Source organism: Diachasma alloeum, unplaced genomic scaffold (assembly GCF_001412515.2).
Source record: "Diachasma alloeum isolate Michigan unplaced genomic scaffold, Dall2.0 Dall_scaffold_00209, whole genome shotgun sequence".
Classification (NCBI taxonomy): domain Eukaryota; kingdom Metazoa; phylum Arthropoda; class Insecta; order Hymenoptera; family Braconidae; genus Diachasma; species Diachasma alloeum.
This window is the reverse complement of record NW_021680374.1, coordinates 2305099-2318017: the sequence shown is the minus strand read 5'-3', so window position 1 is coordinate 2318017 and position 12919 is coordinate 2305099. Positions and strand designations below refer to the sequence as shown.

The following is a 12919-nucleotide window of genomic DNA, read 5'->3' as shown; positions in this document are numbered from 1 at the left end:
AGGGCCTCTAAAGATGGTTTTGAACCAGGGGAGACTCCTAGACCCCACTGGACAATGTTGTCACAATTGCGCTTTTCAATTGAAAACAGACATCATCTTTGGAGACAGTTGTCATCTTTAAAAACTTCTGCACGCCATTTTTCGAGCCGCTCTTTCATTTGAGCCAAAAAAACACACACACAGGAATCAACATTCACAATAATGTTTTACAATTGTTTTTTTTCGAAAATTCAATTCTGCTACTTTTATCTGCCAGGTGTACATACGTACGATAGCCGCCCTACGTATGCCTACCCACCCATTCCGAATAGAGAAAACTGGTTGAAAAACAAAACGCAGAACTTCATGAAACGTTTTATTTAAATATTTGGAAGCCAAGACGAGTAATGAGTCATACACCGAAGGCGAGTTTCTTGCGACGATACCCCCGTGAGACTCGGACTCACTTGGCAAGGTAGAGGACACTCACCTCCACCTCTTCAGGATGACTTGAGCCCACTGAATCGAGTTGTAGATGAATGCAACTCTTTCTTTTACCAACAGCTCATTTTATGTGCGTTGAAACAAAGAATGAGGAATCGTTGCAGGGGAGATCGCGGATCCGAGAGATCATTGGGACTTACCATTGTTGTATATTTCCTCATTGACTAAAGTCTCTTCATCATCCGTGTCTGGACCCAGCGACACTGGGGTGTAGACAATTGAATCTCTTGCCCTCATGTTTGATGATCTTGTGGATCCTCCAAAGAGGCGCGATCATTCGTCCGCTAGAGATCGATGGCGCTGTGAACAAGGAGAAACCGGGAGTCTTGAGAAACTTTTTTACCAGCTGAACAAAAATTTACCAAAAATTCAAATTTCAAAATTTGTAATTTATGTCATTGTAATGGGGTATTGACAAGACTGATTTAAGAATATCCAGAGTAATATTTTTCAATACCTCTCCTAGACTTTACAAAAATAATTAGCAAAGTCGTTATTTTTCCATATTTAGCCGCAAGCTCAATGCAGCGAGAAATGAAAATGCATCCATTCACAAGTCCTCACCTCTTTGACTCATCGAATGTGGGCAAGTGCAAATAAAAAAGCAAAGTGGAAAGAAAAGCAAACAAGACAACTTGGCACTCGATATATCGATCGAGTCGGCGAACCCTCAGTGGTATCTCCGGCGACCCGCCTCTCTTGGTTCATATGCACCGTGAAAATAGTGTGCGAATAATCTATTTCAAGCACCGAGACGTCTGGACGATGTGCAAGTAGACATCGTTATTCTCTGAAGCGCCGGCGAGGAGGTAGCCGTCTACGGAATTCCGCCGAAGACTAGAAAAATGTTTTTTTTCCATCCGAGTCTGCTGGAATCAAATCTATCCGTAGATCGAAAACTCGTCGACGGGGAGAAGCGAAGATAATCGCCGTCAGCAGCCGGAAAAGAATGCCTTTCTATTCCTGTCGCAGACGACGTTCCCCCCCATCCGTGGGCCACTTTATTTTTCTCCGTACGCATCATCGCTCATTAAAGTGAAGTTGAAAAAAGACGACCGCAATAGCGCAAAGAACAATCTATTGTTGCGCTAAACATTGTTTTTTTCCAATAGAATACAATAAAATTAAGGGGACAATTATAAAAACGAAATGTTAAAAATCCAATCAAACATTTATCTCCTCTATTCCTGTTCACCCATTCCTCCTCGCACGCCAATCCACTTGCGTTCCACCGGTTTTAGAATTCTTCTTCACATGTCGAATTTTTAGGATTCCCCTCCAATGACGACGAAAATCTAAATGAGAAAAGACAGGCCCTAGCACTACGTACATAGCTAAAAACGGAAGTGGATGGTAACAATGTGTCAGTGCAAGCGAGTGGGGGAGGAAGTGTGAGGAAAAAAATAATCAAATGTATGACGGAAGTGCCACAGCTGGTTGCTACCAATGTAATGTCACTTTCGATTTTTTTCCCTTTTTCATTTTTCACGCGCTCAAGTTCAGCCGGTTGCCGCTGACAATGGGACAATTGACAGTGAGAAAATGTTTTTTATACATGGACGTGGGACAGCATCGCGGACATTTAAACATCCGGAGGATATCAGAAAATTTCGCGTACAATTTTGCGTCGTTGGATGGGCTTTTTAATTTTTTGCTTACTATCTGCATTAGAATGCGTTTTTTGCTGGGGTTTGTATTGGCAATTGAGAGGGGCGAAGAAGCTTCGAACAAATGCCAAATTATGATCGATAAGCGACGGAGACAGTCACTCCCCGGGGCCTTTAACCTCCTCTCTTCAGGAGTCCCTCCTTTTTTTTATTTCGTTAACACAAGGTCCAGCTGCTGGGATTCGTATGCTAGCGCGCCTCACTCTGTCATCCCTGCGTGCATGGGCTTGCGCGCGCGTGCCATACATCAAATCCGTGCGGGGCACGTGCAATGAGAGGGGGGAGACAACAACATGCTCCCCCAATTTGGGTGCCCCGACGGGGGTAGAGTAATGCGAGGAGATGCAGGGGTCTCTCAAGTTCATTAAACTCGAATTTTTCATCTCATCGAGCTTTTCAAATTTTTTCAACACCTCCTAAAGCCGATCCGGGGGAAATTAACTCGGGCGCATTTTTGGGAAATGAAAAAAGCGGGAAAATTAAGGCATTGTTCGTTAGCAATGCGATTTATTATTATTAATTAATTTCAAAAAGAAGAATGCCGTTTGCAGAGGGTGCGAGCAAGTGATGAGTGACTGTCGGTGGGACAGGAATAGATCCACGAGGGTTATGCATGTGTACCTTTGCTTTTTTTCGTCTCTATCTCCGTCGTTTGCTATGGATATGATGGTTTTTTGGGGGAAGAGTAGAGGATCGAATTTTAGACTGGAATGAAAAAGAAGGGTCGCGTTCAGGCGCGCCTACGAGATGTTAAGATAGGTTCTTGGGTGGTGGGGAGATGGGAGTTGGGGCTCGATCGAGGAAGCTCTATTTCCGGTATAAAATTCGTGCCAGCCGAGCCATGCGAATGTTCCACTGAGTTTATTGCACGGTGTGTCATTGAGCTATGGGCCATGGACCGATGGCCAATGACACGTTGGGAGACCTTGAGGACCCTCCACTTCTCTATTACATTTTGGTCAACTAAAATTAAAAAAATAACATCGTAAAGTATGATGAATTGAACATTTTCATCTGAATTCATTTAAAATTAACTGGTTTGCCACTCGAATTGATTGGATTCGTGAATTATGGGCGACTGATCGATCTGCTTGCAGTGTTTTCTTCGAATCCTTGAACCACAGACTGTCTTGCCTCGAATTTTCGCCAGTACCCCCCAAAAATAGAAATGCAGTGGCTGAGGACCCCCAGCGAAGACAAAACCAAGAAACACTACACTACACTCCACGTCTCCCCAGCTTCCTTCCCTCCCTCCCCCCTCCTCACGCCCATTTCTCCTGACTTATAAAAAGACGCTGAAATTCATTTCAGTTTCAGGGGGGAATATAAGCCAGTCTTTTTTTAAAAGCGAGGGAGAAAGCTGAGTACAGAAGAAATCTCATTAGCAAATTCAGTGTTGCAGTGCTTCAAAGTCGAGTAAGCAATTCTTGCGTCCTTGGGTGCCACTTCAATCGCAAGTTTAATGCCTATTCCCGGAAAAAGCCTTCTTGAGGTTGAAAAATAATGAAAATGAATGACTGAAATCGAGGTGAATGAGCAATTAGTTTTGCCAGCACATCTCTACTAGAATTATTTTTTGTTTTTGCTTTGGTAAAATGCATTGCAATTCGGCGAATTCTCAGCTCTATTGGTCCCACTATTTTTTACAGTGTGCCACAGTGTAAAGGGGATCATTCAAATCCAAAGTGTAAGAACATAATGACAAAGCCATAGGAAGAAGAAAAAACTGGACTTACCGTCGTTACGACCTCGAAATAGCAGACTTGTGGTGTCGGGTTCTCTAGTGTTCTTGCATACCATGCGACAAATTCAGCCTTTTCACCCCGTCTCGCGTCGTTTCGTCCTCCTTCACTTCTACGAATTATCTCTCTTGCCACTTCTCACACATCACTCGTACTCATTATCAAACACAAATCAGTGGAATATTATCCGAACAATTGTCGCTGACTGGTTTTTATTCACTGGACTTTTTTTAGACAACTCACACGATAAAAAAGTAATAAATAGTAATAAATAAATAATGGATAAATTATAAAATTAGAAATGTCTAAATAAATTAAGGGATGTTTCTGTTGCAATAAATAGACTAAATAATTTTGGGAATTTCTGTTTGGTTCGGGACTAGACGAGGCACTGGGTTCACTCGGTTTTGGCTTGACGGAGGAACCCGCACCTCCAGCGACCGAAAAGTGACTGCATACGGGGCTTGCAGCGTCATCATCACGAGGACACGCGCGAAGTATATGTTGAAAGCTCCCTCTCACACTCATTTCCGAGGGCTTTTTTTTGCTCCGCCTTTTTCACGAAGGAACGACGTCTGCATCTCGCCCCCCTCCCTCGTTTTTCATCCTGATTATTTCAACCGTGCCCTCACAATTGAAGAATCCTCGATGTACACAATTTTAAACCAAATGAGACGCGTTTTGGTGAATAGGAAATCATTTCTAGAAAATTATTCATCTGCAAGGAATAATCGAAAAATCAGAACAATATACTCTCTAATTACGCTGAAAAAAAAACAATGAAATAAAATCTTCGTGAAATAAAATGAAATAAAATTTTGACTATGTCAGCGAAATTTTTCCCCGATCCCAATGCATTCTGTGTATTGTAAAACATGTAAATGATATTCACATTGTGAAGGATTAAACCCTCTCTTGATGACTCTCTCAAACTCCAACTCGAAAAGTGTTCGGGCCATTAGTGTCGCATCCATCACTTCTACATTACATCTCCAATATTCCTCCCATGTATTGTGGTGACACGCGCCACAAAATTTCATCGAGAAAGTCTATTTCTTCATTTTTGGAGGCAGAACCCAGCGTTTTGTTGAACAAAGAGGGCCGATACTCCCAGAGTCATTAATCATAACTTTTTCAATGTTGCATGCAGTAGTTAATGAATAGTTTCCGACGACGGAAGAATCTCTCTTCCTATTTTTTACCATTAAATAGGAGACAGATCTTACGAACAAGTTTTCAAATGGCGGAAAACTCTCGTCTTCATTCAGTGCATGTCTATACAATTACCTCGATCACTCGACTAGGAAATGATTAATTTCTTCACGAAAAAATATTTTTCTACACAACTTCTTCCGAGGGCACTTCCCCCACAGCCGCTGAAACGGAAGACGCCTAAGATAATGAAAAAAGCTCCTCGAAACCTCATCGCCCAATTGAAGTTGAAAGTGGGGAACAATTAACAACGCCGAATTCATCCATCACTAATGATCGTCAGTGATTTGAGAAACTCTCGTGACTTATTCGGGCCATCACACCTAATCCCAGTACGTCGACCTCACTTCACCGGCTGACGCTACGTGTCTCATCCCAGCCGCATCCGGCCGGAACATAACATTCCTTGTTTTTTTTGTCTCTCTCCCCCTAAAGTTCAGTATTGCTCACCATTTGTGGCCAAATCTCTATTAATCTCATTCCATTCCATTCGGACACGTTCATTTTCTCATAAGAATATCACGTTTTTTACATTTCCATCAATGTTTCTATCTGCCGAGTCATCCCTCTTCTTTATTTTGTCTTTGCATGTGGAAAAGACGCGTTTAAATGACGATTAACCCCCGACCCTTCAAAATTTAATAATTCAAAAATTATTATAGCTAATGCGCTGGGGTCAATGCCATTTAAAAACTGTATCATCCAGCTATAATTACATATTCAGTATTCCATATTTTTTCGTCCCACACCTTCTATCCCCACGCCTTGGTAACAGCAAGGGGCATACGTAAGTGATTAAAAAGATTTTCAAGCTGACAAATTTTGCAAAAAAAAGTAGCTCAATTTTTTCCTCCGATATCTCTCATAATTTCAATGGTTCATCGTTTAGATAATGAGTGATAATTGCAGGGGACTTCACTATTACTCCATTAAAATTTTCAATTTCTTCCAATTAATAATTACGTATTGTTTCTCTTCTTCAGTGGCTCACCATTAAAAAAATACTTCAAGAATCTTCGATCGCGTGTGTATTAGTCCACAAAAACCATCACCTTTATTTCTCCCTTCATCTCAACAAAAAAAGCGCAAAAGTTATTAGCGAAGAAAAAAACAATCAAAATGTCGATTGAAATGTTGGACACTATCCCAAGAAAGCGCATATGAGAGCATAATATTTTTAATAATCATAAGGGCCCGACGATATCCATTAAATGTGAATTAGAGCGAGAGAAGTAATATAAAAATTCAAGGAATTACATCATAATATAAAAAATAATGATTAGAATCGTCGAGCCACTGTCCTCACGTTGATGAGCCCATTTTTCCTTGCACAATTTGACGAATTCAAACTGAAGGTTTATCCATCATCGTTATTAATAAAAGAGAATAATTCTATTCAACTGCCTAGTGATGTTGCATTTAATTGATTAAATGAACAATAAACGTATAATGAAAATAATTGGATCCAATTGAGTGGGGAAAAACATTTTTACAATAATTTAAGGTAAAAGCCGTCTTTTCTGATGAACGAGAATTTTTTTATGCTGATTTTCTCGGCGGAAACTTGTATTTGACTAGGACTTTTCTCTTCTACAACCGCAATTTTGTACACTTCCAAAGTACATACCAAAAATGATGAAGTGTTGCAAGAAATAATGAGTCGCGAGCTGCTCAGTCATTATTAGTGCAAAGGAATTGAATTTTTGAGTAAAATCGTGTTAATTAACTGGCGTTTTTTTCCATATGAATTAAACATTGTTGAATTGTCCAGTAAAGTGATAAAACGTTAGTGGGAATCATCTCGGTAACAATTATTTTGCCAGTGATTTGAAAGAAAAATGTTTTTTTTTCGTAAAAATACTCATCACAATTGCAAAATTGCGTCATTAACTGTAATTCGGTTGATTATTCGACTGGGAATAGGCGATTTGGTAAAAATATCAAGAGACCTTTCTTCGTAGAATGGAATATTCTTTTCTTTAAAAATTCACTTGAGATTTTCACTTGAATCACTCATTCTTGAGACAATTTGGAAAATTGAATTTTTATGATTCACGTTTTATCACTCAGTTACTGTATCATTCTGGGCATAGCGTAGTCGTGATTATTAGCACCGATCGATTGGATTATTGATTTTCAAGAGAAGTGCATATCGATGAAATTCTGCTTAGACTTGTAGACCGGTCCCCAGGCACCGTACTTGTCGTCCTTGCTAGTTGTTTTCACTTGACTGGAAGATTTCTGATTATTCACTGTGAGCTTGTCTTTCCTGTAACGAGAATCAAATGATTAGAATTTTATTTATTCAATCGTTGGACTGATTCATCATTGGGCAGAGTTTTTAAAGAAATTACTTGACTTCCTGGTAAGGACCCTTGAGGGAACCGTTGACGTTTGTGTGAACCATTTTGACGGCTATTTGACGACTCTCTCGCGTTCGGAAGTGGATTAAAGAGTTCCCTTTTCAATTGATCCTCTAGCTAAGCAACGTGATCGACAGTGGCTCGACTGATTTTATTTACAATACTATCAGCTGTTAATACAATTTGTTAACTACAAAGTACGGCGTCGTAGTTGCTTCCAAATAATTGTAAACCTGAAACTTGGAGAATAAAAATTGATTTGTGAAACTGATGTGATGAAATGATCTCGAAGGGCCATTTCTGTATGAAATTTTGTAAGTGCTGAAAAATTTTTTGCTCACTCTACGGCACGTGGTGCAAGTGGACGAGGACCGTGAGTTCTAAGCGATTTCCAGCGTTACCACGACGACTTCCTTTACGCGTTCTTAGATTCTTAGCGAGTCTAGAAAATTTAAATACCAAAATTTATTAATTCATATTTAATTAATTACGTGTAGTTTTTCGACTCATTTATTAATTCAATTGTTCAGTCATAATTAATCTGAGAACGCTGCGCGTTGATTTAGGATTTAATCTATAACTGAAGAATTCACAGAAAAATAAAAACTGAAGGACCAGTTTATTAGCTCACCTCACACTGGGTAGAAATGTCGGGGAATTGCCTTGACAATCTAAGACTTTGCACCTCATGGACACATAAGGTATGCACAATCACTTGAAGTTACAAAAATATCGACTTTGACTTGGAGAAAAATCAATAAAAATTTAATCAATGATTTTGAAATAACTTTTGAATTTTGATAAAAATTTGTGGGACAATCCGAATGGACGATGCGCGTCGCGGTTTACGACTGCGACCTGTTGGCCGTGTTCTCCTGCCTTAATAAACGTTCTCCCCTTCTTTTCAGCCGTACTTCACGACCTTAAGAGCATGCAGTCAACGTGTGTTCTATCCGAAACTTCTGAGATTCACTTTTTTTTAATGATTTATTTTCTGTTTTTTCTCTCTGTCTTCAAATGAGTTTTTATCAATTTTTCATCGATATTTCAGCTCTATTTTGACGCAACACGTGACTCAATGATGATTCTTTACGTAAAAGGCAGGTGAATACGTAGGAATTTCAGCGTAAAATTTGGAATGCTGGCGTCAGAGCTTTCGGATAGACCTGAATTATGCTAATCTGTTTGCCGAAAATAGAAGCGGGAGTGAAATTAATCACGCGGAGTGGAAACTCACTGATTGTTAAATTATCCCGATAATCCTTGCATATTTCGACGGCATTTCCAGAGAGAATTTTTTTTCTAAAGTTTTCTCATCTACTCGCAAAGTCTCTTGATAGGTACCTCTAAATTTACCCTGAAATTAGGTTTTATAACATCGCCATTGGAATTCTCTTTTCCCTTAGAAAATAAAAATAACGGAAATACAATTCTCAATACTCTCAACGAAATAAAAGCATAAATGAAGTTAAAATGTTGAAATTCCATTCAACTTGCCCGACTTTGCATGACTTTGTTGCAGTTATTCATTAGAAATTTATGTCCCGTATATTTATGAAGCGCACAATATCATGAGATAAATAATAAACATAAGGATGACTAAATTATCCAGTCGGGGGAAATGGAAAAACGTTTGCAATTTGCACTTTAAGGTAAACTAGAATCTGACGCAACATCGATCGAAGTGTCGTCAGGATTTTCAACCCAACTTCGGAATATTTCATCCCGTTGTGTGAAAAAAAAAAATCACACCCAGAATTTCAACTTCTGAGCAAACGAGTTTGACTTGAAAAAAGAAAAAAAATTTCTTCGGGCTGAACAATAAAAATATATTTACGTTGTTATAACTGCATGCGAAATTGACCTCTTTGTATGACGTCTACGAAGTGCCCATTGAAACAAAGAATTTCCGTAGTGGGGGAGGGTAATAGAACGAGAATTCGATAAAAAATTCGCAAATGGATAAACAACAGATTGACTGAATTGCTGAGCATAAATGATCCGTTGTTGCTTAACTTATTAATTAACATATTAATTCAGGATGTGGATCGTGGGACAGTTGGAAAATCAGTAAACCATACTAATTCACCGTCGAATTGCGACGTTTCACTTGTAATTCAAGCGCCCTCAGGCTTTCGGCAGTTCTGGTACGTTGTCGTCATAAAATAATAAGAACATTTATAATGAGTCTCAAGAACACGACACAATTAAATCGACGGAGCAGCAGCAATAACAGCGTGGCAACCATTCGACATTATTGGTAATAATAATATTATTACAAAAATATAAATTTTCCACCGTTTATACTCACCAAAAGAGGATTCCTCATTTAAATCCTCATATTATTTTAAATCAATTTCATTCATCTTAAAAATTGGAATAAGATTAGACAGGATTATTGGGTCAGGATTTATTCATTATAAACATTTTTTTCTTTCGAATCAAGCAGGAAAAATGAGTTCCACGTGACATTCAGATGGGAAATTTTGAATGAATTTTGACAATTTGTAACTTTGATATTAAAAAAAATTCTAAATAAAAATTTTTTATGTTTAACTTAGAAATACAGTGTATGTACAATTGAATTTAAACTCTAATAATCAGCTGGTTTCGACAGCCTTGGTCTGTTCAGAATTGAGATTAATGAGTCTGTTGGAGTTCTCGGCAAGTTCAGCGATGCTGACTCTTCCCCTCTGCTTGACGAATTTGGCCACACTCTCCAGTTCCTCCTGGGATATATAAATAAACTTTCCCCTGTCATCAATGACCCCAGTGAGCCGGCCATTCGCCTGGAGGTCCTGAATTCTCTCAATTACACTCTGCGTTTTCATGTTGAAATGGCCGGCCAGGTCCTCCAAAACGACCACTTTAGTGGCCTTAATGTAGTCGAGAAACTCCTGAAGAAGATTCTTCTGCTCCTCCTCATTAACAACGTCGTACCCCTCCTCCTCAACGCTGAAGGCCTCTTTCATTTTTAAATACTCTTCTTGCTCAATTCTTTCTCTCTCCTCCCTCGCTTTTTTGTCCGCCTCCTCTTGTGCCAATTCCTCAAGCCTCTCCTTCTCTCGACGCTTATCGGATTCCTCCTGAGCCTGCTGCTCTCTCTTTTTCCTCTCCTCGCGTTCCCTCTCCAGAGCTTCTCGCTGCTGCTTCCTTTCAGCTTTGGCCTCAAGCTTCGCCCTTTTCTTGGCACCCAATTTCCCTTCTGGCATTTCTGGCTTATCTGTTGGCTCTACGTTTTCATCCTCGTCCGATGCATCGTTCGCCTCGTCCGGTGGCTCTCGATGCTGTCTATCCTGCATTCGACGTCTGGCATTTCGAACACCAGCAGCTCGACGCAACGGCTGAGCTCGGGCTGGAGGTCCTCCAGCTGCTTCATTCTTATCTGAAACAATTATTCATAAATTTTTAATCATTACTGGTTCGACAATTGGCTAAAATTGCGAACTAATTTCACTTGTCCTTTAAATGCCTCAGCAAATAAACAATTATTTGCTGAATAAGAATTTTCAGCTTTCGAGTTAACAGATGGAAAAGGTGAATAAGAGGTTATGTCCCCCAAATTCATCTCTCCCTCCTCGAATTCATAAATTCAAATTAGTCTAGATGATTGTTGTGTCAACAATAATTGGGGTGACAACAAGAAAAAATGCGAACGCACCTGTTTTTTTGCGTGACAGTAAAGTGAGCAGAACAATTAGAGCCACAAGTCCTGCAGCAATAGACACGAGCACAGCCACATCCATGTTTTGTAGTTTTGTTGTTGTCCTGTCCTTCGCTCGCTCTCGACCAATCGACGTATCTCGATCGATTCGACTCTCGACAGCCACGTTCCACATTTCTCCGTTCTCACCAGACTTCACGCCAAATGGCCATTCTCTACTGCCGTAGATGACGTGTGCCCCGGTGGTTCAGTCTCTGCTGAATTACTTATTTTCGTCCACATTTTTGTAAATTTAATTTTTCCAACCGGAATAAGTGGAAGATAATAACAGTAAATAAATAGTTTAGGAGTCAGTGATTATCGAGGAATGATGATTGAGTACGTTGGGTTGTTGGCACTTGTTCTAGTACAGTGTGCATCTGGACTGTATTTTCACATCGGTGAAACTGAACGAAAGTGTTTCATCGAGGAAATTCCAGATGAAACCACGGTTTTAGGTAATTTTTTTAAACGTAATTATTGAAAATTATCGAAGCACGTTGATTTGGATTTCTTTTTGTTTGACAGTGAATTACAAGGTCGAGCTTTTCGACCCCAGGAGTGGTGGATTTATGCCGAGCAGCCCAGGCATAGGCATGCATGTTGAGGTTCGAGATCCTGATGACAAGACTATTCTGTCCAGAGTTTATAGCTCGGAGGGAAAAATTTCATTCACCTCGCACACCCCTGGGGAACATGTGATCTGTCTGTACTCCAATAGCACTGCCTGGTTCAGTGGAACGCAATTGGTGAGACTTTCAAACATTTCTCAAGATTTTTGTGGCAAAATTTACTAATCTTCAAAAGAAAAATTTCTCAAGTTTTTTTACATTTTAGTCGTCAATAATTAGTTCATTCAATTCAATTATTGCAAATGATAAAATATGAACTGTTCTTTTTATTTTTCTTGGCATCGCAGAGAGTACATTTGGATATCCAAGTGGGTGATCACACAATCGACTACGCAAACCTGGCGCAGAAGGAGAAATTATCAAAACTCCAGCTGAGAATTCGTCAGCTGTTGGATCAAGTCGAGCAAATTACTAAAGAGCAGAATTACCAGAGGGTAATAATTCTCAATTCTTTAGACTCCACCATTTTCAATAGAAGAATCAATTTATATATCTCTTTGTTTTTTATATGTCATCAGTATCGAGAGGAGCGCTTCAGACAGACATCAGAGAGCACAAATCGCCGAGTATTATGGTGGTCAGTGACACAAACTGTAATTCTTCTAGCCATGGGCACCTGGCAGATGAGGCACTTGAAGAGCTTCTTCGAGGCAAAGAAACTCGTGTGAGACGGATGTGTCCACCAGTCATAATTTCGTCATTAAAAAATTTTCCAGTGGAATGTTGAAACGTGATGAGCCAAACTCAAAATGTTCATCAATGACTCTTTGATCTCGAGAATAATTAAGGACAAAACTATCACGAAACCTTCCGATTGTGACTCGAGACATTTCCAACAAAAAAAATATCTCAAATTGTTCAGAAAGCAAAAAATCCCTTCTATCAAGTTTCACCAATTCACAACTGAATTAAAATAAGCAGCTTCTGCCTTTTCAGAAGTATTATCCTCATTGTGTACAGAATTTTTTTCAATAATAAAAAGAGCACTTGTTTGTAAGAAATTCAGCTATCATGTGTAAGATTTTCTTCGTGAATAGAAATAAATATTTAATTACGAATTCGAATTTATTTATTATTAAAATTTAATTATGAATTCGTTTGACGAATTTCCTATTCT

General features: G+C 39.4%; 2 protein-coding genes and 1 long non-coding RNA gene across 4 annotated transcripts; 1 reads left to right on the top strand and 2 right to left on the bottom strand.

Annotated features, from left to right (window-relative positions):
- Nucleotides 1–6115: 6115 nt before the first annotated feature.
- Nucleotides 6116–7701, bottom strand: LOC107036463. Its single transcript, XR_001460785.1, has 2 exons — nt 7459–7701; nt 6116–7373 (listed from the first exon to the last, which is right to left on the bottom strand). It is a non-coding gene; the product is annotated as an uncharacterized LOC107036463 (long non-coding RNA).
- Nucleotides 7702–9862: 2161 nt separating this feature from the next.
- LOC107036384 (DDRGK domain-containing protein 1) lies at nt 9863–11783 on the bottom strand. The gene is made up of 2 exons (XM_015254324.2): nt 11129–11783; nt 9863–10852 (listed from the first exon to the last, which is right to left on the bottom strand). Exons 1-2 carry the CDS (start codon nt 11304–11306, stop codon nt 10068–10070), a joined length of 963 nt encoding a protein of 320 aa, XP_015109810.1. The 5' UTR covers nt 11307–11783; the 3' UTR covers nt 9863–10067.
- LOC107036385 (transmembrane emp24 domain-containing protein eca) lies at nt 11319–12863 on the top strand. 2 transcript variants are annotated; one of them, XM_015254326.2, is made up of 5 exons: nt 11319–11628; nt 11699–11919; nt 12090–12236; nt 12321–12495; nt 12543–12863. In XM_015254326.2, the coding sequence occupies exons 1-4, from the start codon at nt 11499–11501 to the stop codon at nt 12468–12470; spliced, it is 648 nt and encodes a 215-aa protein (XP_015109812.1). In that variant the 5' UTR covers nt 11319–11498; the 3' UTR covers nt 12471–12495; nt 12543–12863. The 2 variants fall into 2 exon arrangements, with proteins under 2 accessions (XP_015109812.1, XP_015109811.1); XM_015254325.2 differs by having other exon boundaries at nt 12321–12863.
- The last annotated feature ends 56 nt before the right edge of the window (nt 12864–12919 follow it).

Excerpts from the sequence above, each read along its gene's own strand:
- LOC107036384 (XM_015254324.2), bottom strand. The coding sequence starts at position 11,306 with ATGTGGAACGTGGCTGTCGAGAGTCGAATCGATCGAGATACGTCGATT. Across the intron at positions 10,853-11,128 it reads ACTGTCACGCAAAAAAACAG|ATAAGAATGAAGCAGCTGGA; the intron begins GTGCGTTCGCAT and ends TAATTGTTTCAG.
- LOC107036385 (XM_015254326.2), top strand. The coding sequence starts at position 11,499 with ATGATGATTGAGTACGTTGGGTTGTTGGCACTTGTTCTAGTACAGTGT. Across the intron at positions 11,629-11,698 it reads AGATGAAACCACGGTTTTAG|TGAATTACAAGGTCGAGCTT; the intron begins GTAATTTTTTTA and ends TTTGTTTGACAG. Across the intron at positions 11,920-12,089 it reads GGTTCAGTGGAACGCAATTG|AGAGTACATTTGGATATCCA; the intron begins GTGAGACTTTCA and ends TTGGCATCGCAG.